We start from the raw sequence: 25,757 nt of genomic DNA, 5'->3' as shown, positions 1-25,757 counted from the left end.
TTAGTTATATAATCTATTCTCCATTACACCTGTGCAAATTCAGAAGAGCTCCAATAATCACATTGCTTTTTTTTAAATACAGGTCACCTGGATGTGTGCTCTTGTAACCCAGACCAGAATATATCCCTCTGCTCTTTAATTTTACTGTGCAGTCTTCCACTTTACTGATGTATTTATACTTTTGATTGCAAATTATCTAAAAAATAAACAATGTCACTATCTTCATCAAATCCATATTAGCTCTTGATGCATTTAGTGGCTTGCTTATTTATATTTAACATAAAAAGTTTTAAATAAGCATTCATGTTCACAAGTTATCATTTAGACATACCGTAAGTGCCACTTGTAACACCACAAAGAGAGAGCAGAGGTTTCACTCACCAAGCCATCCTGATCCAGAATTGGGTATACACATATCTGTCTCAGCACTGGGCAACACAAATCCAACCACAAAAACTTCGACTCCATCAGCCATTAGGGCCATTCCCAATACAAAGAAGAGGGCCCACTGGAAACGACCATGGCCACATTCTTGAATTATCAGTTCATACTGCTGTGCTAGCTCTTCCTCATCAGCCTTCCTCTCCGTTTCCAGTTCATGACGATCCTTATATTCATCACGCATAGGCTGCCCTAAGGCCACCATGCCATCCTTGCCCTGCCCCATGTTAGGGATTCCCTGATATTCCCCTTCATAAATTTCATCATCTTCATCATGTCCTTCGGTTGCTTCACTTGATCCTTCATCATCATTAGCTTCTACACCATAATTTCCTCCTTGGACATAGTAATCATCATCATCTTCCTCATCCTGGAATCGGTTGTAGGACCTCTGGGTGTAGCCATCCTGAGCTTTGTCAACAGCTTTATTCACTTTTTTGACAGCTTGTCTCTTCACCTCTTTGGCAATATCTTTTGCCCCTTTCACTAGTGAAGTCCTATCTTTGTATGTTTCTTCCATCTTGTATCAAAGAAAGATTGCTGTTCTACTGCAGACAGACAGACCTGCCAAATACCGTTTGGAATACCTACTTTGTGTTGGACATCAATAGCAAAAGCCCAAGAACATATGAAGCTCTAACACAGCACCTGCAAAATATGAGAGAAAAAAAATTACATTTTGTTCCTTCTCATTTTATTCTTCACACTGATACAGTACCACAACTATCTTATTTAAGCACTGCACATCCCAGTTCAGGGCTTCAGATATATAAACATGCATTTTCTTTGGAGATGCAAACATCCTAGGCTACAAGGAAAATCTTAAGAAAAATCTAATTTCCCTACGTAATTTCAGAATGAAATTTATTATAGCCTGTTTTTTTCAACGGATACCAGTTTTTATTCTGAAAGGAAACAGGCAATTCCATGAGCCATACGTCACACTGAGCCATACACACACTCCGGTGTCCTTCCAGCATTTGAATTCTCTGTAATAAAAGGTTATAAATACTAAAGCTTGTCTCTCAGCGAGTTACCATTAAAGTCTCCATCCTCTGTCCAGCCTCCTTTTTACATAAAATTCATAGGGAGGGAACATTCCCAAGATCCCTAACAGTCTTTCAAATTTGTCTGAACTTGGCCAATATGTTTGCAAGTTATTAAGAGTAGACAGAAGTTCAGATTTATCACATTGAGCCTTAACAATATATGCTATGTAGTTGCGATCTATAATCAGCGCAGGGGGACAGGTGGGCTGAAGTGATGGCACTTCCACACTTTGGAGATTTCTAATACCTAAATCATCCACAGGAGCATCCCTCTCTCCTTTTTCCGTTGTGACAGTAGAGGCAGCCTGGAGCAATTAAGTATGCTTAGCTCATATGTCTTTGAGTGTTAATCCAGCGTGAGCTCAGGCCAGTCCAGCTGGGTGCAAGCACCAAGACATTTCATCCCATTGCCCTTGCTGCTGCTCTGCTGTACCTTGCCATCTCTTCCTTTGAGTCAGCATTCGTGATCCTGTGGCTGCCTAATGAGTCAGAGCTGCTTGTGCATTTGACTGAAAAGTAACGTTTCCCTTTTCCCTGGTTAGTTTTCAGGTAGATCAGCAAGGCAGTTCAGCTCATCACATGCCTGCACAGTCGCTAGGGGTAGCAGAAAGAAATGGCAGCAACGTGCAAGCAAAGGCAGGGAAGAAAGGCAGGATCCTGCTCTGGCAGCGAAACTACACCAATTACAAAACGACACCATGAGTAACACGTCTAAGTGAAGGGGGATTACTCTGGGCGCTGCATCCACACTACAGGATTGCAGAAGCTTCACTTCTTTAAGAAATCATGCTAAAATTTCAGTATCAGTGCTTCCAAGAAAACACAGCCTGCTTCCAGCTTGGGAAAAGGGTTGTTTTTAACAGTGACCATTTTAATTATCCATTTTCCGGCACAACCTCAGAAAAAGCTGCAGTAGCACAACCAAGGAGGCAGTGAGATGTAACACAGGAGTAAGAATAAACGGCTAGGAATTTCTGAAGAAAATTATATTCCCCCCACTAAAGTACTGTGGAACCATTCCCTGAGCTCCATGGGAGAAGAACTGCCTCCCGCTTTGAAAAGTCTGCCTTTTAGTCATTCAGACGTAACCACTATTCCCAGAAGTATATTCCAGACAGCAATTTTCAGATCGATGCCATTTGGAAGGATAGAAAGAATTATGGACTGCTTCAGATAAACTAAGGACATGGTGTACTTCTGATAAATCACACACCTTAAAAATCACACAAACGTGCAGGCAATATGCCTTAAGAAGCTAAAAGATACTTCCCCAGCCTTCCTTATAATGACTATAGAAATCTACCATAATGCTTCTTTTAAGTCTCTTCCTCTAGATTAACTTCATATATTCTGAATATTTCTCAAAGAAATGAGATGTGGTGGCACTATTCAACTGTTCAGTGCAAACTGAACCGTTTACTGGAAAAGAAGTGCCGCTTAAAAAAAAAAAAAGTTATATTTATGACTGAAAACTATGGCCTGATTTCAGGCACAAATAATCCTCCCAAGTAGGCCATCTTAGAGAAATTGCCTTAGCACGCAAGATTTAGCAATTTCAGCTTTTCAGTTTCGAAGGTGCTCCCCAAACAAGGAGCATCTGAACGAGGCATCTGATCCCTACTGTTACATATATGTGGACTGCAGTCTCTCCTAGCTATTACTGAACACATCATACATAAAAAACATTTACTGAGTCTGCTGTAGCTTTCCATAAGGACTTTCAAGAACTTCATGAACTCCTAATGGGTACTCTTATGAGAGTTAATGCTTATAAAGTGCTCCTAAATTATTTCTCTTGTTTCAGACGATTTTAGGTGGTGCGTGCATAGTATATTTCAGCTAAACTCTGAATTACTCTGACTCTTAGATTATTGCTTTTCCAGTAACTACAATATTCTTTTAAGGGTTTGTAGTCATACTGATATTGCCAAACTTAGCTTTACCATAGGTTATATCTATGCAAGGAAGACAGTAGGCATTAAGGAATAATGGATGAAAGTATTCCTAAGTGCAAACGCTGACACACTGGCAAAACAGCTCTTTGTGCTTTTACAGTAGATCTTGTTCCTGAGTTCAGCAGCCTACACTCTAAAAACACAAATTTGCAAAAGTAACTGAGCTTATACAGCAGGTTCTGTCAGACCAGCTGTGTCAATAATGAATTAAACCTCTTCAAACTTATTAACAGTATAACTCTTCCAGCAAAAATCCTGCACAGACTTCCCCTAAGTCAAGTTTCTGTCTAGGCAGTGAGATTCAAGACGTACTGAGTTTGAGACCAAAAATTTCTCTTTGTCGTGCCCAGGTTTCCAAGCAGCATACCTGGTTTGAATGCTATTCCTTTAAATAGCTGTACTTTTCAAACTGAAATCCCTGCCTTAAGGGTGATAAGTACTAAGAGGAATTATTTACAGCCTGTGCGTAACAGCTCCCTACCCTTTTAATTAGGCTGCTCTAACTGACTACTAGTAAGCAACCGGGAAGTCTGAAGGAGTGAGAATTAATGACTACCTGAGTAGCCTAAAATAGCTGAAGTACAAATGAGAATCTAGTTATTGATTCTTTTTAGCACCAACTGTCTTACCCAACAAGCTTGCTACTTTCACTAAACTAATCCCATATTCCTATTCAATTCCTTTGATTAAAAAAACAAAATGTGGTATTTTCCCAGGAAAACAGTGATTTCACCTCTAATGAAAACACTATTTCAAGTAGTACATGCAAATAAATATTTCAAAACATTCACAAAGATACATTCACAGGAAAACAAATTACATGGCTGCTGTAAAGCTTTTTTTTTTTTAAAGCGTCTTTCTAATTACCACTTGGTTCTCTCACATATTGTACCACATCTAAAATAAAGGCTGGACACTGCAAACTAAATCTGTGAGGTCCAATAAAGATGTAAATCTTTTAGGTGCCAGAAACCCCATACCTACAAAGACTTACACCTTTGCTTAACATAAGCTGTGAGAAGGCTTACTGAAGACCACAGGCTACTAACAACATATGATATTAAGTATGTGCATATGTTCAGATCATAAATTTTTCAGAACAGGATTGAGAGTCATACTCAGACTGAGCTACAGCCTTTAGGATGGACCTTAGGAATCCTCTTCCCATATCGTAGTTTTACTTTGCACTTAGAGCACTCTTCCCATTTTCCATGTGGTCCTCTCAAACGAGCATTGCTAGGACTTGTGTTGAGTGAAGGTTCCAAAAACGCATCAATTTGTTGACAGGAAACCATCAAGGAAAATTTTTAGCCAGCTTGGATGACATAAACCAAGCATTGTCAATGAAAGCTAATGAGTTTGCATACTGGCCCCAACACTACCTGGAATGGCTACCTAAATCTTAGGGAGGCTGCTATTTCATCATTTTCAAAACTTTTCTTTTAACCAAACATATTTAAACATGCTTCTCCTGCATGTTTCAGACTGTCACAATAAAAGAAAATGTACTTCCCACTGGAACCAAGAGCTATCCTCCCTTCTCATCCCTACTTCTCTTTAAAATTCACTTTCTTCTTCGGGCTATGCAGATCCAATGTACTTTGTCATTTTCAGTTGTCAGCATCAAAGTGCAAACAATTGTCCTGCATTTCAACAGAAAATGGAGAGGGAATTGCATGAAGCAATGGGACAGGCTCAGTTCTCAACATTGTCAATTAAAAAAGTCAGCCCTCTCACATTTGCCATGGTCATGTTTCTTGCTGCACAGAAAGAAGACAACAGTCTGCTCCGAAAGTACAGGCCCATCAGCTGTGTATGAACTGCTCAAGGGGGAAAGAAGAAATGGAAATAATTCCCCTCACAACGGAGAAGACAACCAGAAAGCTTGGGGATAGATATATAGAAAAACGTATTTTAAAAGTGCTAACAGATTAGAGTTCTAAAAACAATGGGAAGGAATCCTACCTTCTAAGAAAAATAAAAGAATAATGCATTGTAGAAATTCTGCAGGGAATAAAATCTGCAAATACAATGACTCTAGTAGCCATTCCTGGAAATAATCCATACAAATCTGTGAAGCGCAGGTACTATGAAACAGCAGCCGAACACATACTAGGCTAACAGAGGCCACAGAACAGCACCGGAGCTCAGGGAGTACATGGAAAGGCTGAGGAGCATCTTGTAGGGCGAACTGTATTACATCTTTGAATTAAGTGCCTTTCCTTTCTTCTTGGAATAAAACAGGATATTGTTTCTTACATGTCAGAAGAAAGCACAGGAGCACAGTCTCAGCTCCCACTGGGAAAAACCTGAAAAGAATCATCCTTTTGGGCTACGCTTTTTCTGCAGGGGCACCTCATCACTGTGCCTACAGAACTGAGTCCCAAAACTGTTCTCAATTCTGAACTAATACATCTGCCAACTCTCTCATTCTCTGCTGCTGGTTTATACTGTCCTCCTTGTGGGGAATCAGCTGTTGTAGCTAATAAACCCTGATAGGAAAGCAGCAGTTTCTTGGCTGTAATGTTAAGAGATACTTTAACACTCTGTTTTTTTAATCCACTGCCTTCCAGGCATTTTGTCATTCCATTACTCAAAGCATATTCTTTCTTTTTTACCTTTAACATCTGTTACTTTTGATCGTTTGCAATAGGCTATAAAGCCTTGGAAAATAAAATCCGCCTTCTAATTTCATAGTTCTCCTTCCTTAAATATTTCATTTTGCTACATTTCCAGCACAGCAACAGTTGAACTTAAAACTTCAGTTTTATTCCTCTGTTTCACAAGCTCAAGATCAGACTGATGCTAGCTCTCAGAACCCTAAGTACTCATGTTAACCTTCTCCTCCTAGAGTGAAAGATGCTTGCACTGTCTCTGCTGGACAAAAAAGGTGATAAACTTCAGGTAGTTTTGTGTCTGAAAGCCTTTCCTCGTTAGTATTCATCCAGCATCCTTAAAATTATTTTTCTTTCAAAAAAAATAAAAATAAGAATTACATACTAAGCTTTGCTTGTGAGAGACTGCCTCAGTTGTGGGAGACTGAGCATTCACCAATTTGACTAAACTAGCAAGGAGGAAAAAAAAAAAATTAGGTGGCAATTCCGCTTGGTGGCATAGATCAGTTAGTATGCAGTTTGTTATCTCAGTAGTGCAATGAAGGAAATGCTGCTGTTAGGTAGGGCAAACAATGAACTCTCCAATGACCATATTAAAATAGAGGTTTATTATTTCTATATCTCATTAAGCTAATGACACAAAAATGCAAGCTTCAGATGGGAATGTATTCCCTGAATGAAATCAATACACACACAGGTTACATTTAATATATTGCAGCATGTCTGCAGAAACAGACCTGGGTCCTGGTGAGCACCAGGCTGACAGGCGCATGCAGAGTGCCCTTTCCCCCATGGCAGATGGGCTGCAGGCTGTGTGTTGCCTGTGTGTTAGCAAGTGTGTTGCCAGCAGGCTGAGGGAAGTGGCTTTCCCCCCCTACTTGTGAGGCCACATCTAGATTAGTATGTCCAATTTCGACCCTCTCACCGTCACCACAATATAAAAAAAAGACAATGACAAACTGGTGAGAGGATCACGAAGATGGTTAGAGGGCTGGGACAAATGATGTACCTGGAGAAGCAGAGGGAGCTGGGTTCACCCAGCCTCTGGAGAAGGCTTAAGTGGGAATCTAATCACTGTCTTCCATCACCTTATGAGAGATTACAGAGAAGATGAAGTCAAGCTCTTCTCAGAGGTGCAAAGCAGAAGAAAAAGAGGAAACAGTCACAAATTACAGCATGGGAAATTCCAACTAGATATAAGGAAGAAATTCATCATGACAAGGATGGTGAAGCACTGCAACTGCTGCACAGAGATGCTGTGAGATTCGCATCCTTGGGGATACTCAAAATTCAGCTCTCCAGAGTGACCTGATCTAAGTCTGGAGCTAGTGTGGTTTTGAGCCCAGGGTTAGATTAGATAACCTCCCAAGGTCCTTTCCAAACTAAATTATTCTATCATTCTAATACAGACCTAAGAAACTTCAATAGTCTCTTATTATACTTTTATTATACAAGATCTGTTTCTTGTAAAAGAAAATTAAATTACAAGAGCAGAACTTGACAGTACAGAAATATATTTTTCACAGAATAACTGTGAGAAGTCTTCAGAATCCGGACTGTGAAAGAGGTTAAGGAGAACTTCAGTGGACTCCGCAGGACTGGTGGCATATACTAACCAGCAGGTCATACAGCCTAAAAGGCTGGCTAAACTGCATTGAACAGCCATTGCTGATATTAGCAAGGGAAAAGTTTCCTGGCTTCACACCAGTTTGGTCTGGGAAAAGCATTTGCTAAAGATGTGAGATGAATAGAAATTAAACACAGATCAGGTATTTGTCACATCCCTGTCAAACGCCTTTGCCTGGCAGCATATTTTTGCTTTTGCTCTAGTCCAAAAGGTCTGTAATGTCTGAAGATTTTGAAATACAAAAAATTCAGTTCCGTGAACTTGCCTGCTATTTCATCTCTTCTTCAGAAAGCAAAGTTAGATGGCATATAGCCTCTATACATTTGCTGTTGAGAATGATTTAGGGTATGAAGGCAATATGTCATAAATCTTTTAGAGTATAAACGCTACAAAACACAGGAACTTGCTTTTAGACAAGTATCTTAGACAAACTAATTAACCACAGGCATGCTATTAAATAATTTTCACTTTACCACTTTGAAATAGTGGCAACTGAAACACAGAAAAGTTGCGTCCCTTGCCCAGAGTCACAGGGCGTGTACCAAAACAGGCACTAAAACAAATATTTGGTAGTTTCCCACATTGTATTTTTCATTGTAGGTCATTTCTTCCTTGTGTTGATCTGTAAACTTGCTACCTGTGAGAGTAAACAACTCAAAGAAACAAACTCCAAATAGCAGGCTGTCTAGCTAGAGGTAAAAGCTGTAAATGGCAGGTACAGTTCTTTATCCAGGGAAATACAGGCCAGTCAGCCTCACCTCCAGCCCTGGAAAGGTGATGGAACAGCTCAGCCTGGAGGCCATCACTAAGCATGTGGAGGACAAGAAGGTGACCAGGAGTAGTCAGCACAGATTCACCCAGGTGAAATCATGCTTGACCAACCTGATAGCCTTCTATGCTGGAATGACTGGCTGGGTAGATGAGGGCAGAGCAGTGGATGTTGTCTACCTGGACTTCAGCAAGGCTTTTGACCCTGTCTCCCATCACATCCTCATAGGCAAGCTCAGGAAGTGCGGGCTGGATGAGTGGACAGCGAGGTGGCTTGAGAACTGGCTGGATGGCTGAGCTCAGAGGGTTGTGGTCAGTGGCACAGAGCCTAGTTGGAGGCCTGGAGCCTAGCGGTGTCCCTCAGGGGTCAGTCCTGGGTCCAGTCTTGTTCAATGTATTCATCGATAACCTAGATGAAGGGACGGAGTGCACCCTCAGCAAGTTTGCTGATGATACAAAACTGGGAGGGAGTGGCTGACACACCAGAAGGCTGTGCTGCCATTCAGAGGGACCTGGACAGGCTGGAGAGGTGGGCGGAGAGGAACCTCATGAAGTTCAACAAAGGCAAGTGCAGGGTCCTGCACCTGGGGAGGAATAACCCCATGTACCAGTACAGGCTGGGGGCTGACCTGCTGGAAGGCAGCTCTAATGAGAAGGATCTGGGAGTGCTGGTGGACAACAAGTTAACCATGAGCCAGGAATGTGCCCTTGTGGCCAAGAAAGCCAAGGGAATCCTGGGCTGCGTTAGGCAGAGTGTTGTCAGCAGGTCAAGGGAGGTGATCTGTCCCCTCTACTCAGCTCTGGTGAGGCCCCCCCCGGAGCCGACAGTAAGAAGTGTACTTGCACATAACAAGTAACAATAATTTCCAGAGTCTATGATATGGAGAGTCATCAAAATGAGAAGTCAACTACTATCAAGAATGACAGGAAGAACATTAATTGAGCACTATAATGAAAATAATCTGATAATAGGCAGATAACAGGTACTTTGGCAAAATGTATTTTCAATATCTTTGAAACAGAGTTTTAAATAGCTAATCTTTTCCCTGCATAATTAAATAAGAATTAAATTTAAGGTTTTTATATAATTTGATCTTAATTTTTTTTCTGAAATAATTAAAGTTGATGACCCATCTTGAAGCATTTTGGCATCCCATTCAACTTCCCTTACCATTTTTTTTTAATTCTAACATGCATTAAAAACTAGAGCATTACAAACTTTTATATTTATATATATTTTTTATTTAACCTAAAACAGCAAGTATATCTAAAATGAAAGAGGAGGATTTTAATGAACAGATTATTTTATTTTAAAACTGGGCTAATTATTTTATTTTAAATCTTCTCCAACAGTTGTGCAACAAGTACAGCTAGCTTCCTGTTGTCAACAAAGTAATCTGGTTTCTCATTCACCTTAGCTTTTTCGTGTTATTCTTAAAGAATGGGATATTTTAGAAACTACTGAGTCGAAAAATCTATATTGTGCGTATTCCAGATGATGTACACTAATCTTTTATATTTCATCCTGCTCCTTTCAGGGTTTTCCAAAGACTGTTTTCTGCATTCTAGCAACTACTCTAGCAGATGTACTGTTTTTGCTGGAACTTGCTGAGTTGCTATGCAAATGTCAAATATACTAAAAATCATACAGAAAATACCATACTTGTATGAGAAACAAAAAAACAAAAAGAAGCTAACCAACAGACTAACTGCAGTGGGTTAACAATACAATTCCCAAAGCAAAAGCTACAATGAAAGGCAAGGGATGACATTACTGGATGTGGCTAGTTTAGTTCATAATGTAAAGCGAAATATGACAGCATCAGGTCACCTTCAGATTTAATTCTAAGGTCTGTGTACTGTCTGCATTTCTTGTACTCTCAGCAAATTTCTGAATAATATATATAACTGACAATGTAGAAAAACTTTTGTAAACTACTGGAAGAGAAGTGACACATGTACTCCAACCATATTCTAACAAGAATATTTGTCAACAAATAACTAACAAGAAAATTTGTCACCGAAAATGTTTAATACGCTATCCTAGTAGCCCTTCTGGGAACTGACTACAAGTGCAAGAAGAAAAACTACATGGAAAAGGAGAATTCATTCAAGTAAATCAACGCAGTGTAGGAGATGGATCTATATATTTTTCTATATTTGAGTAAATTAAGCTGCCTCCTAGTTTCCTAACTGTCAGTTTCCGCCAGTACTTTGTTTTTGAAGATAAATATAGAACATTGCAAATAAAAATCTTTAAGATTTTTCCAAACGCTCCAACGGAGATTTAGGAAATTTCTCACTAAGCTCATTATCAGAAAACTGTTGTGATGAAAACAGAATTAAAAATTAGCTTTAGAGTATGAGCTAATAAAAAAAGAAAATTCTGTGTTAAAAGCCTGTGTTCACAGTAACTCATCCCTCTGCTTCAGACATAGCTAAGATATTAAAGATTACGCAGTGTGCTATCCAAACAGAAGGCTAGATCTGCTGCATTCAAAAAGTGGTTTCCTACGCTTGGAAATTCTTACCTCTGCCCAAGGGAAAATATAAGTTTTAAATGTAAAAATTTGTTTGCAATTAAGTCTGATTCACTGGCTTCCAGGTTTTAACCTGGTAAGATATGGTTTTTCAGCCTTAAAATAAATACGAAATCCAAGTGGCTGCAGGTGCATGGCCCCCATTAAGTCACAAATTTAAAATGTTAACAGTTTAAAACAATTACAATTTAAAATTTTACCTACATGGTTCACTAACCTTCATAACTTCATCAAATCTTTTGTAGATTTGATAACATGGGTGAGAAAGGAACACAGAGAGAGAGACTAAAATAACGGATAGGTGAACAAACTGTACTGAAAAAGCAACAGTCCCTAGCTTCTCAGGTGCTGCATCTTAGACCTCTTAAAAGAGAGCGTATCTGTATGTTAAAGCGCATTACACAATTTGAGTACTACCTCAGTGTGGCTTTCTTCCCTTGGGTTGAGGTGGATAGCATAACTGTACAAATACAATGCTCTGTCATTTAAAGTACAGAATAGGCGGTGAAACTAAGATGGAAGTACTGATGAATATTTTTCTATCTCAGTAAGTTTCTGGCAGAAACTTATTTTGAGAACTGCTTGCTTGCCAATCTGAAAAGTTTTCTGTTTCTTACGTTTAGCCCTGCACAACAACAAGATGAGTGAGCTAAAATGCTTCAGAAATAAATACTGCCACGTGAAACCATTTTTATTTCATTCTAAAACACAAAGATACGTGACAATTGTTTTTACTCTGTGTGGTTTATGGATTTATACAGTATTTCAATCCACTGAGATCCTTGACGTTTCCACTTATTCTTAGCCTAATTCTTAAGTCTGGTTCTTAAAATCGGACACCAAGTTGACCATTTTACTGCGGCTCCACACTCTGAAGTTCTTTCCTCTCCTTCTCTCGAAGAGCTTTAAATGATCAGACTGTCAGAGCCCTGAGCACCCCAATCGGCCTTCGGTGCCCATACTAGTCTCAGCTGGGACCCCCCCACCCACTCAGATGGAAATCTGTTGCTCTCGCTCTCTCCACTCACCCGGCTCAGGGACTGTGCCCCACCAGCAGGGCTTGCAGTGCCCTGCCTGTGCTGTGGTCACCCTCAGCTCCGGGCTCCCCTTTCCTTGGGGAGCAGCCTCAAGCTTGCTGCTCCCTGACAGTTAGCTCAGGCAAGGAGTGAAGTCTGAGCTTAAACAGGGCTCCTGGACCAGCAGGCAGAGGGTGCCTGAGTGAGGGTGAGGCTGGTCAGGGCCTACAGGAGCACCAGGGTCCTGACACACCTTCAGGAGATGCATTAACAGCTGCTTAGCAAAAGTAGCCCCTGATCTGCAGACTACCCTTAGGACTACGAAAGCTCACTAAGAATAGCAGGCTTATTTACTTCTTCATGTTACCTCCATGTTTCAGAAGCTGCAACACCAATGATATTTAGAACATTTAGTGTGGCAATCAGGAAGGGAAAACACATCTCAAGAATACATACAACAAAATAAAGAAAAGAATCTATTAATTTCTGGAAGTCTAATCTCAGACTGGCTCATTCCCTAGAAACCATATATTCCCCAAAAGGTAAGAATTACTCTTAAGGTTTTCATCAACTTTTTTTAATCTTTGCTAGACTTACAGTAACAATGTTCTTGCTCTCTGACGCTGCCAGTGTAAATAAGGTACCATTCTGACAAGCTGCACTGTAAAGTCATTTTCTTTGAACTTCTTTCTCCAGCTTGATTATTTGACATCCACATTTTCTATCCCGGCTCTTTATTGATATTGCGGTTGAGCAAAAACAATCACAACTCTTTAGCAGTTACTCAAATACAAAAGCCTTCATAGTCACACCATGTTCACATCTGCCACAGTGAGTGTTTCAGGGATGATCAGCTTTTTGCATAACTAAAGACATTGCTATTATCAATAAATCAGTGAAGCAGTCCCACATCAATGTCCCCTGAAGGCCACAGATAGGGTGGACCATACCCTTATCAGCACCTCAATTACACATACTCACAAAGCTCATTGAAGCACCACTATTCACACTTGGCAGGCTCTTCCAATGTTTTCTCATTTATTCTAGTGCTTGGGCAGAACTCTTTACATGTTTCATATTACTAATGGGTATTTATATTTATTTCCCTTTTTTTTTCTCTCTATCCTGGCCCTAAGGTTATCACTTTTCTTATTCAAAAGGAACATTAAGCCTCTCCTTACCCATCCACATCAGGGCTCCTGGATGACTCATATCAGGTAATATATTTGATTCAATGCAGGAAAATGATGAGCACATTACCAGTACCCGCTGACCAATGAAGGAAACGTTATTTTCCTAGTAGGCCTCTTGCCTATCATGTGGCTGGTGAAGTCTGAAGAGACCATAAGAAGAAACAACTCACTCTTGTGTGTATGGAGTTATGAATTCAAAGTAGGAAAAATAAACAATGAGTTAAATTCCAATAAAACACAGCAGCCAAGCTCTAAAAGTCATTTTCCTTTTTAGGGGGAAAAATCTTGATGTCATAAATGTTTAAATTCAATAAGCAAAACAATTTTAAAAAAGAAATTCTTGCTTCATCAGCCAATTAGTTCGCAGTTCTAGCTTACAATTAGCTTTCTAAAAGCGTTACATTATGGTGGCCTCAGGATATACAGCATATTGATTAACTGCTTAGAACAGTTCCTTGAACATACGTGCATGGGCTTGCATTGAAAAGAAATTACAGTGTTGCAGATAGCAGAGCTGACTCAGTGCTCATTGCTTGTGTTCCTAGAGCAAGCTCCAGCCAGCAAGGGACATTTCTGTTAAGAAAAGGCAGTTTTTAACAATCCTAAACTTCACAGACACTTGAATCAACGTATCCTTTCTGTCCATTGCACGTGCACGTCCTCTCCTGACCTCATCCACAGATTTCACTGGGACAATTCACACACACAGTACATAACCCTTCCATTCTAAGCTGTTACAGAACTGGTAAACCAAGAAGTAACAGGTTGGAAAACTGTACTTTTAACATCAATTAATTGGATCTTTTAAAAAACCTCTACGTGTTTACAGTCCCCTTATGAAGTGCAGCAACAGTTCCCCTTGCATCATTTCTATTCCAGTCATGATAGAAACTTTCTCAGAAAGTTTTATTGAATCCAAAGATCTTCCTAACTAAAAATGCACATCATTAAAATACTAAAGATCAAGGGCATCACAGAATTCTTATTTCTACTGTTTTAGAATATTAAATAAAATTGAATTTAATATTTTAACAAATGCAATACCTTAAAGAAAGTTGCTAGCTTAAGTTCAACCATTACAGAATACTTCTGCTCACAGACACTAGTCTTACCGGTCACGGGAATGGAGGAAGGTCACGTCTTGGGGCCTGTATCTGACTCTTGTTACTTGTAGACATTGAAATACAAACATAAACAATGGCTTCCATCTATTTTATGTATGAGAAGTACAATAAATGATAATTTTCCTCAAACCGAGAACAAATGCACTTCTACCCAGTAACTCTAAATAAAATGTACCCCGAAGCACTTTACATATTTAGTATAGAATGATCAACATTTAACTGAAAAAGTTCCAATCGGTAATTCAGTTCTGTTTCCTACCTGTCTCTCCTGGCAGGGAATTACACTGTGATATAAGTGACACTGCAGCACATTGTAGTTACAAAAATAATTTTAAAAGCTACTTTTTTTTTTTTTTTTAAGAACGATAGTTTACAGGACATATTTTAATTTGACATCAGAAAGTTATACACATACATCCCATAAAATTAAATCGGAATAACCCATTTGCCATAAGATTTCTACTTCATGAAATAAGTGGTCTTACTCTGAAAAAATGTATGCCCTCGAGTAATCATACAAACAACCCTTGGATTATATACATACAATATTTGTAAGATCACAAATCTATCCTTCTAGCCTCCCGTGGAATAGACACTCAAGTACACAGAGTAGAAAAGACCATGCATGCCCTCCAGCAAGTCAGCCAGCCTGGGGGGAGGACAGCGGAGGGGAACAACCTTCACTAGATGCTCTTTAGGAACGAAATTTCTGCATTTTGCATTCTCACAAGCTCCCTCTTCTGTACAATATTGGCCATTTTCTAGTAAAATGAATATTAGTAAAAATGAAATAATGCATCTGATTGCATTATTTTTAAGATAAACCATATGAGAAAATCTCAAGGAAAAAATGCTAGAACTCTTGTGCCTATACAAGTGAGAAACAAGATCCCTTGGCTCACCAGCCCAACACACGAAAATCCTTGTCATTCCAAGAAAATAAAAGAATTAACAATGTCTGTGAAGTGTGAACTTGGATGCTAAAGGTAAACTTTGTATCTTATGAGCAAGTACTAGCATGAAGTAGCTTACACTGGTTAAAAAAATCTACAGTCTTCAAGTTTTCTGATTCTAAAGATTTTATGATTTTAGCCTTAGCTAATCCCTAACTGGATTTAACTATAATTGCAGTAACTTTGACTCAAATTCTCTTGATGTACTCCAAAGCATAGTTCCCTAGGAAGAGAAAAGCTGTCTGAAAGTCAATTTATGTGTCCAGGTATGAGCTGACACGATGACCTACTGCATCTCCATAAATAAATAGAGAATGAAATGATTCAGCAATTCTACAATTTGGCCCTTTATGTAAACCTTTATATATAAAGGTGCATATATATACACATACATACATATATATGTGTGTGTATATGTATATAGAACATCTTTATACAACCCTTTAAGAAGCGAACGAATGATCTCCACCATCAATGAAACCTATTTCCTGATCAAGGGAATTATCTTGATTTGGCTTCTTAGCCTGTGCCAATACAAGAATTTCTAACCAAATAAGAGACATTTTGCGGTCTACAGTTTAACAGAACAGAGTATTTTGCTGTGAGTAATCAAGCTCTCTCCGATTGTATGTTCTTCACACCTAGTGCTACATCTTCTGAGTTTGTAAGCAGTAGCAAAAAGGGACCCTGATTCTGACCACATACTATTCTAACATGAGTAAAGGGCTTACAGGAAGACAAGACGGAATTCCATGATGTATTAACTTTCAGTAATATAGACTCTTTATGCCACTAATCCCTCATATAAGTAGAATCACAGAATAACTTAGGTGTGAAGGACTTCCAGGAGTCTTGTGCTCCAGCCTCCTGCTGAAATCCAGGCTAGCTTCAAAATGAGAGAAGGATGCTCACGGTCATGTCCAGGTAAATTCTGAATATCTCCAAAGATGCGTATGCCACAGTTTCTCACACCTGTCCTAGTTTTTCATCACCCTCAATAGTGAAGAATTTATTCCTAGCTGGAATTGCCATTCCCTTGCCTGACTCCATCTTCTTTATAATCACTCATTAGATGATGGAAGACATCCCTCAATCAGACGCCCCTCCCCCTTCCCTTAGCCTTTGCTTCCCAGCTGAGCAAACTCTCAGCCTTTCCTTGCTCCTCCGGTGCCCCAGCCGCCTGCAAGACTGGCAGTTTGTCAATGTTTATCTTTATTGGGTGGGCCTAAAACTAGACCCTGCAATTCTTCTGTTCTGAAAGACTGCACATTGACCAAGCACTAGGAAAACCTAGAACACTTAGTAAACTTTTTCTTCCTACCCCTACCAAAACAATACACGTCCCTTAGAACACCAACTTTGATGATTTCTATGGGCAATATTCACTTTAGAATAGGGGAGGAGTGAAGGTGGAATAGAAACTACAGCAAGTGCCATGTTGGTTATCTGTATTAATAAGATGTGATGTATGATCTCTACAAAAATCCTTACTGCATCTCAAAAAGGTAGTATGATCAAAGTACTGTATAGATGATACCTCTCATCATTTACAAGTTATTATGAAGTCATGGAAAGCTTGTCATGCTATGTGGGAATGGGAGCGTCACAGAGCTGGCAATTTAGCGTTTTTTCCTAGCAAAGAAGAGCCAAATATGAGAAATAAACATTATTCAAAACCTTTTGTGAATTTCAATCCCTGACAAGGGATTTAAGCGCAATTTCCTGAATTCTCACATATATTGAGGAATCAAAGCTGTTGAGCACACTAGTATTTTCTAAACTGATAAGACAAAGAATGGCTTTGATACACTACAGAAGAAGCTACCCTGATATGGGTTATTGTTGAGCTGATCCTTAGCTACTTCAGTTAAAAGATGTCTCAGAGAAATTCTCAGTATTTTCCTATTTAATGCTTCATTTTTATAGTTGTTCCAGTTTTGGAATCAAAGTCAAAATGTTGTTTTGCTAGGGGAAAAAAGTGCATCTCTTAAAACACTGGGCAAGCTTAAACTGAAAGAGAATTTCAGGGAGCCTCTTTATAGCTCTACAAAGGAAGTTACTCCAAATAAAGTACTACTCCGGATATAACTTCCTTGTAAAGGGAAGGTGCCCAGTACCAAAGTGTTAGCTTTGCTTATAGATTAGTAATGTGCAGTGACACACCTTGGAGAGATACTTTCTCCAGTTCCACCTGGGCATGGGCAGGCAGTGAAGACACAAGCTGTAATTCCAGGAAATATCATATGAGATGTTTATACTTTGTTGATTTTGTTTATGAAGGTCCTTAAGGTAGGAGCATGTTTTGCTCTGTTCCACATAGCACCAAATAAAGATCTTTAATAAGAATTCTCTTTATCCAGTTGACATCCTTCTTATTATCCAGTTTCCACCCAACTTGGAAAGCCCTATGGAACATTTGAAACTTAGGGAGTCTCTTTTGATAGTTTAGAGCACTTAAAAATATATTATAAATGAAATAAAGCACACTAGCTATTCCCGGTAGCTCAGGGGTTAGCCCCTTGATATATGCAAATGTAGTGACCTCAACTCATTTAGCAATCAGAATGTTGTACACTTGCAGGAGATGCGTATTCTTCAAGTCAGAGAGTGATTTGGGTTGGTACTCTTCTGCTGTTATACTGAAAGGACATATATACATGTATAAAATCAAACAACATTCCTCCTTGACACTGTATTGCGTATAGTAACATTTAAAAAATAACTGGAATACTACAGGGTAGTGGACTATTCACTCCTTCTAGAGACTATGCTATAAGGAGAAGTTTCATTCTGAGTTTTACTTGTACTAATCAAATCATGCAATTGATAGGAGCAACACTGCATAAATTCTAATGATACTGAATGAGACCATGATGCTAAACGGAACTAAAGGGATGCCAGAACATTAGACTAGAACATTATTCTATTTTAAAACTATTTGGAAGAGACTGCAGATATAACTCTGCTCTCAAAATTGTCCTACTAGTTTTTGTGGCATTATTATCGTAACATATGCAGCTTTGGTTTTTTATGTCCTCCTCTCTCCTATTTTTACTTCAGTTTTGTGTGGATGCTGAACCTTTCTAAGTGACCAAAAATGTAGGGAAATCTGTGAAACTAGCTATATGTGAAATGGTATGCAATGAATAAAATCAATGGGGAAAAAGGCTTTTAATTCCTGTAAAAGTTCATTTTTTCTTTAGCAATATTCAACTTTAGCCTTTTTAGATGCAATAAGCAACCACAAGAGGATAAAAAGTATATAAAAAATAATAGTTTGTTTTTCTTTAAAGCTGAAGGTTACCCTCTATAACCTTAATATACATAGGATTTTATAAAATAGGTATACACCCAAAAAAAGAATACAGTGTAATTTATTTATTTATGGTACCGAGAAACACATCCACCTTAGTTTTCCCTTGCTAATTAACGTGACAATATCTGCCATGCCTAACCATTCTACTTTAAATTCACATATTAGATATCCAGATACAAGGAATCTTAGGAGGGTATACATTTTCTGGTGAAATGTTTATCTTTTAAACAAAATAATTAAGATATTATATAAAGTCAAACAGAAAATAATCATTAGGGAGAAAAGATCTTTGGCTTATACCCCCCTTTTTATCCAGCAAAATCTCTAGACTGACAGATTCTGGGCCCAATTCACGCAGAATGTAATTCCATTCGCTGCATTTGAATTACAGTGGGGTATACTGGAACCTAAGCTAGTGAATATATGTATGTATGTAGATTTATAATAATATAATGTGGTTTCCCTCCTCCCACAATTGAGATGCAGCCACCTGTGGAGAACATCTTTGTTAACTGGCACTTGAGCCTATACATAATACTTGATAGTGCGGTGGTACACTTATCTCCATGCTGTTTATATGCACTCAGTATTACATATCTCAAAATATTTTTCATGGATTATCACACTCCAAAAATTATGCACAGTAACATCTGTCTGAGACATAATGGGAAACATTTTTTTGAGAAAAATCAGGGCTCCTATTCCAACGCCAGTATTATAACAAAACGGGCCCCATTTTAAGTTAGATTTCATCCTGTGGTGATGAAGGATAACCACATACTGTGTTGCATTAGCAAGAATGTTGCCAGCAATAATTATTCCTCTCTGCTTGTGAAGCCACATCTAGACTAGGATATCCAGTTTTGACCCTCTCATCACCACCACAACATAAGATAGTGACACACTAGAAAGAGAGGACCATGAAGGTGGTTAGAGGGCTCAGACACATACTCTACACGGAGAGGCCGAGGGAGCTGGGTTCGCCCAGCCTCCAGAGGAGAGGGCTTAAGGGGGAATCTAATCACTGTCTTCCATTGCCTAACGAGCGATTGCAGAGAAGACAGTCAAGATCTTCTCAGAGCTAAAGGGGAAAAGAAAAACGGTAAACAAACACAAGCTGCAGCAAACAAAGTTCCAACTAGATATACGGAAGAAAGTATTCACGATGAGGGTGGCGAAGCACTGGAATGGTTACACAGAGGAGCTCAGGGATCCCACAGTTCAGTTGGACAAGGCTCTCAGCAGCCTGACCTCACTTTAAAGTCAGCTTTGCTTTCAGAAGGTGGCTGGATGAAATAACCTCTAGGAGTCACTTTAAAGCTAAATTATTCCATAATCCTTTTGCATTGCAGCAGTATTGTGTAGAAACCCTCTTGCAAGTTTTAAACTAGTTGGCTTTGGATGGAAGGCAATCTAGCTGCAGCATCACGGTCCTAACTGTGCATAATCTCAAGCATGTTTGTGGTTCGTTCGGAGCATCACACTGCTGTACTATTTGGCAACAGAAACCAGCTATTTTAAACATCTTCATTATGTTTACAGTATACTGCAGTCAGTGAAGAGAAGGCATACCAATGGAAAGAAAAACAGATGCCATCTGCATAGCAAGGACTCCTACATGCCTTAATACTGCTATTCTTTTCTGAACAGATCACCCTTACACGATTTCCAAACACAATAATGAGAGTGCTGGTTACAAGTCTGACATCATTTACGTGCGTTTTCCTTTGATATTCTACCTATTGTCAGAGCTCGATTTGTTTATGAAAACTGAGAGGAAATAACAGTTGAGTTGTTTGAAAATAAGGTGCTGCCGGCACACTGAAGCAGAATGTTATAAAGGTAAGTGACTCTGGTGTGAATTGGCAGTCTGTTCACCAGGACGCATAAGGAGAGATGGTGAGTCCCGTTCACAAAAGGGGATGTCTAGACACCAAGAAGAACAATGTCCAAAAGCAAAAGACACCATTAACTGCATAGCTGTACACTGATAGGAAAAGTAGGAGCCGAGACAGGTGAGATGTTAACATCGTGTATATTCACCTACTGCATTTAGAACTCCCTTTTTTCCACTTGTGGATTTAAAATAGGTCAAATGCAGCTTAGTTAAAACAAGGAGAACTCTGCTTTGTAAAATAAAGAATATGCATTTTCTAGAATTAGAGGGGGTCACAGTAACAGCTTACCTTTCCTTTCAGCACCAGCCTAGCACGACTTATGAAGAAGCACCCCAGTCATTCTCAAATCTATAAATCCTCTCAAACAGAGTATCCCTACCGGATCCTTCATAACCTGTACAAAGCAGTTTACTTCTGTTGGCCTGAGAGTTAAAAAGGAAAATGCCAAATAGTATCTGGTGCCTTTGTATCTGTACAAGGAAGATATCACAAATGGCCTGCAGAGAGCTTTCAACATAATCAGGAAATGGAAAAACATATGCTTGATCTTATCTTTATTGTTGGTGGTGCTTGGATCCGTTTTGTGATGGAATTTTCTAGTGTGTTACTTTTAAATGAAGATAAATATGCATCTTCTCTCTCTCTTTCTCTCCTTCCCCCCCCAAACAGCAAGGACCTGAGATACACCATCAGCTACCCAAGAGGAAGGATTTCAAGAATCCACATAGATTTAAAATACAACAACCTACACGTCAGAGAGCAGTGACTTCCAGCTGGAAGTGCAGCTCTGAGGAACGTCTCATTTCTCTGCCTTTGGAGCAGCTCAAAGGACCACTTCATTTGTGAGGCTGCAGCAATGGCTGGGGTTCCCAGAAAAAGGGCAGAAACTACCACAGTCAGGTAAAGGAAAAAGCAGCATGGAAGCAGGGAGGGGTTTGTGTGGAATCTAGTCTGCCAAACTACTTTCTTGGGATTAGTACTATTACTCTTACAAAACGCAAAGTTTATCCTCCAGCTTAACATGCCATAAAAATGATGCCCATTAAAGACCCAAAGGCCCTATCAAACTCCAGGAGCAAAGTTACCTCTCAATTCCATGGTTGCCTGTATTTCTAAACAACCAATTTCCATGCCGTATTCCCTAGAGCTCTTCCCAATGCACAACTTGTACTAGCATCAAAGGGAAAAAAAGCCTACAGGATGGTTTAACACTGCTACCAACTGCATTCATCGTAAGTCATTTTTTCAGTCAGAAATCTGCATATCCTTCCGAGGTGCAGGCTACCATCCTAGAACAAAGCACATAATCAGACCCACAGTGCCCTGACCATAAAAATAATCCGTTGAGAAGGAGAGGACCGCCTACAGGGAGGCTGCTTTATCTTAAAAAATTTTGCAGCTGGCAAGGAAACGTGAAATTGCAGCAACACCATATTCTTCCTGGGTCTATGATCAATATAAAGCTTTATGCTACGTGTGCTGAAACAGCTACATTAAGTATTAGGTGTTACTCATGCTTTCATTATCATACATTTCTAGTTCAATTAGAAATATTTTGATGGAATGCCCATCTCATCTCTTAAGTCGGGGGCCTGTTGTGTGTCATATCTTTCCTGTCAGTAGCTGGTCAGCAGAAATGTAGACAAATATAGGTAAGATTTCAGTCTTAAAAATGAAAGAACATTGCATCTTAAACAGTACGCCTTACACCTTAAGCAACGTGATGGGCATGTCTGCAGCGTTTAAACTTTTATTAGCCCCTCTGGGTGGGGAAGTGACGGAGAGTTCCAGCCCCAGAGAGGGAAAGAAGGACATACTTGTCTCCACTGTAGCTCCTCTGATTGGTTTTTTAATAAGGGGACAACAGTTTCAATCACAGTCGTGGTAGAGAAGTCTTCACTTCATTGTATTTAATGCACATGTATTTACCTCATTAAAATGGTCATTTTGAGACCAAGCCTGACTGACATGTCACAGACTGGCAACATTATATTTACAGGAGAATAGTTACTTTACACGTCTAGAATGTCTCTAAAAGAACCAAGCAGAGATACACAAAATCACAGATAAATTAAAAGCCTGTAAGACTATTTTCTATAGCTATCAACCAGTGTTCTATGCAAAAAAGGCCCACCATGTTTTGTAACATCGTTTTAAGCTAAAAGCGATATGTTTTCTAGTAACTGAAACAGTTTTATAATTTAAAAGAAAAAATTAAATATCTGTTTTCTAACAGATGTTATTACCATCAATACTCTGAGCACACGCCCAATTAATTCTTTCCTTTAACTGCTTACAAACACTTAAAAGGAAACAAGCTCTAAATTCAGTGCTCCGGATAATTTTAGAACGGACTCCGATCTGTTCTAAGATGAAAATATTATGCACTACATAATACGAAGGCGGTGGCAGCAGCTGGGGGTTCCCTATCATAGGTTTGCAAACACATTTAACCTAATTTATAAGCTTTTGTTCAAACAAGCATTGATATGTATCCTGTGACGCATATGGGTTGCAAAGATTCTCGGTAACATACAGCCCAAGCGATCTGCCTGTGAGGATAAAACAACTTTTATGCAACTGAAAATATGAAATATCAACATTAATACTATTTTCATACCAAAAATATTTTATAATGTTACAGCCGTATTTGTTCTGGTTCCCACTGAAATCTATAATGAAATACCCACTGAGCTGAATGGGAGGATGAGGGCCATTGTGAATAAGTGTTTGCACTCTGTGCTTTGGAACACGTCATTTTAACAATTCATTTGAAAACAGCCATTACTGCAAGCAACTTATGTAAGCTTATACAATGAGGTACATAATCTCAGTTATACATCTCATGTTGTCACCTGCAGTCATATTACATTTTGAAAATATAACTGAGTGCTTCATGTGATCTTCCTTTGTTGCAAACATCTTTTCTTGCATGTTGCTCAGCATTGAGAAAAAAAAACTCTTTCATTTTACCATTATTAAAAATGAATTAGATTTCACAAATATATAATCAGAAAACATCTGGCTCGACCTCACTTGATCAGACACAGATCTGTGTTTTCAGAAAGCAACGGCATGTGATTTTACATCAAGTTTCCATTAGGGAAAGTCTATGTCTATGTCTATCACTGATATTCAGAGTCATCTTTATTAAATTAGCAGTAAGGAATGCAGCTTCAGAAACACAGATATTAAATCATTGTTTCTTTTTTTTTTCTTCAAGTATCATTTAGAGGTGCTTGGAGGCACCATGTATGTCAATAATGTTAAATGGCAAACTGTCTTCTTGTCAACACTTGACCTACAGAAAGCTTTCCTCCCAATATATATAGAATTCCAATCGGAATGTATTGTGACTACCTTTTACAGAATTTTTGCATTTCTTGGGATACAGAAAAGAAATGCTGCCTGTCCTCATGCGTTACAGAAACGGATAAAAACAACAAAATAAGCCCCCAAACGGTAAGATCTAATGCATGCTATTGTCCAGTAAAATAGCAGAAAACAGCTTGTTGAGAGGAAAGGAACGGGGACTCCAATTTACCACAGTGCCTTGTTCTCTGTGAAAATGGGGAATACATACTTAATTACAGGGAAAATGATTAATACTGGACACCACAACTAAATGGTAGTTTTCATTCCTACAAGGACCTCAATCTAAGAAAAGAAAATTCAATGTAAAACTTCAATAATTCAGGAGGACACACAACATAGTAAAACAGAGTTCTTTCCTATAAAGAACTCAAAGGATGAACACTTCAGACAAAAGTATGCTATTTACAATGATTCTAATTGGAGAACTCTTTTTTTTCTTAAAGTCCTTTGCGGTTAATTGTAAATTCACCAGGAAGTTGCTTCCAAAACCTCTTTATAGTTCTATTTCCAGTTCTATCTGCAGTTCCCCCAGAAAGCAAAAATCTTCGGCATAGTTTGTGCACCTCTACAGAAAAATTCAGCATCTCTCTCTCCCTCCTAAGGCAGAAGTTGATGTGAGCTCCCTGCACTGCAGTGCAATGCAGCCCAAGTACCAGCAGTATCAATTGTATTTGTCTGGGCAGGTTTCCCTTGTGTGGTACTAACCTCTGCAATCCCCCCCCCCCCAATACCATCACAGATACTCATCAGCCTCCTAACCCTTTACGGGAAGGAGAGCAGGATATTATCAATCACTGAGGAGCCTCTGGATGATCTCAGCATCTTTCGATGAGATGATCTCCCTCCTCCCCGCCTACCTTTATATTCGCCTTCCCCATCTGTTCCTTCTCTGCTCACCCCCCTCCCCCTTCTGCACAGATGTGCTGTGGCCACCCCAGCCAGCATGACTCAGCTCCCACCCTCGCCCCCCACTCACACTCACAGGGCTTTGCAGGTTTAGGCACCCAAGGCTCATCAATTACCCCCACGTCATCCAGCCTTGATGTTCCTGGGGTGTCCTGCCTCCACTCAGGACTGCCAGACCAGCTCCTCTTGTCTCTTTGCATCTCTCAGATTCCTCTGCCCTGCAGTCCTCATTAAATTAGGAGAGGATCGCCTCAGAAAACCTCACCACCCTCTAGGCTTTTCCTAACCTCAGGACCTCCTGGACTATAATTTTCCCCAATGCGATTTCTCTAAGGGATATGTCCAAGAAATCAGTCTTTCTCCATGCTTCCCTCCCCACATACAGCATGGAAGGTCCTTAGGATCTAAAACCCCCAAAGCACCAAGAAAGCAATAACTTAGCGTGTTTCGGAAAACTCCTTTGTTGAAACTGTAGGGAAGGGAGTCCCCCCCTCCTCCCCCTTATGGGTAGTAAATGCTAAACTATTCTCCCAACGTAGTCAATGTGAGTCATGATCCTTGGAGGCAACCTATAGTGAGAAAAGGAACACAGTTTTCAAAAGCACTCCAATTCCTTTTTTTCTTTTCTGTTGCATAGTCTGAAACACTGCCTGTTCTCTTCTAAACACATCTAATAAAGTGCCAGTTCCCTACGGAGCTGGAATCTTTACATCCTTCCTGCATCTTTGATTTTCTTTACCATCCTTAACACTGGGACATTTGCAAGCTTCTGTTCTTCATGCATCTGGAGCCACTGTGGACCTAAACACCCTTGTTTTTTGCTCCCCTAGTGTGCAAAAGTTGTGCTAGCCTTAAAACGTTAGTCAGCTTCAAAAGCAGAGATTAGACACTCACGCCACCTCAAATCTGTACAACCTGGTCCCTGTGCAAAAGAGTAAGCGAGCTCTGGAGAGGGCTGAGGTGAGCAAGCAGCAGCTGGGC

The 25,757-nt window shown here is 39.5% G+C and overlaps 1 protein-coding gene across 2 annotated transcripts in view; it reads right to left on the bottom strand.

Moving 5' to 3' along the window:
* LOC104152945 (synaptic vesicle glycoprotein 2C) overlaps window positions 1-25,757 on the bottom strand; it is a 182,045-nt gene that overhangs the window by 84,604 nt on the left and 71,684 nt on the right. For both annotated transcript variants that reach the window (XM_068927675.1, XM_068927674.1), the window contains exon 2: window positions 382-1,089. In XM_068927675.1, coding sequence (XP_068783776.1) covers window positions 382-961 — 580 coding nt within the window. In that variant the 5' untranslated portion in view covers window positions 962-1,089. The remainder of the gene's footprint in view (window positions 1-381; window positions 1,090-25,757) is intronic.

This window comes from Struthio camelus, chromosome Z (genome assembly GCF_040807025.1).
Source record: "Struthio camelus isolate bStrCam1 chromosome Z, bStrCam1.hap1, whole genome shotgun sequence".
NCBI classification, from domain to species: domain Eukaryota; kingdom Metazoa; phylum Chordata; class Aves; order Struthioniformes; family Struthionidae; genus Struthio; species Struthio camelus.
Note: the sequence above shows the minus strand (reverse complement) of the source record. Positions and strands in the feature narration are given on the sequence as shown.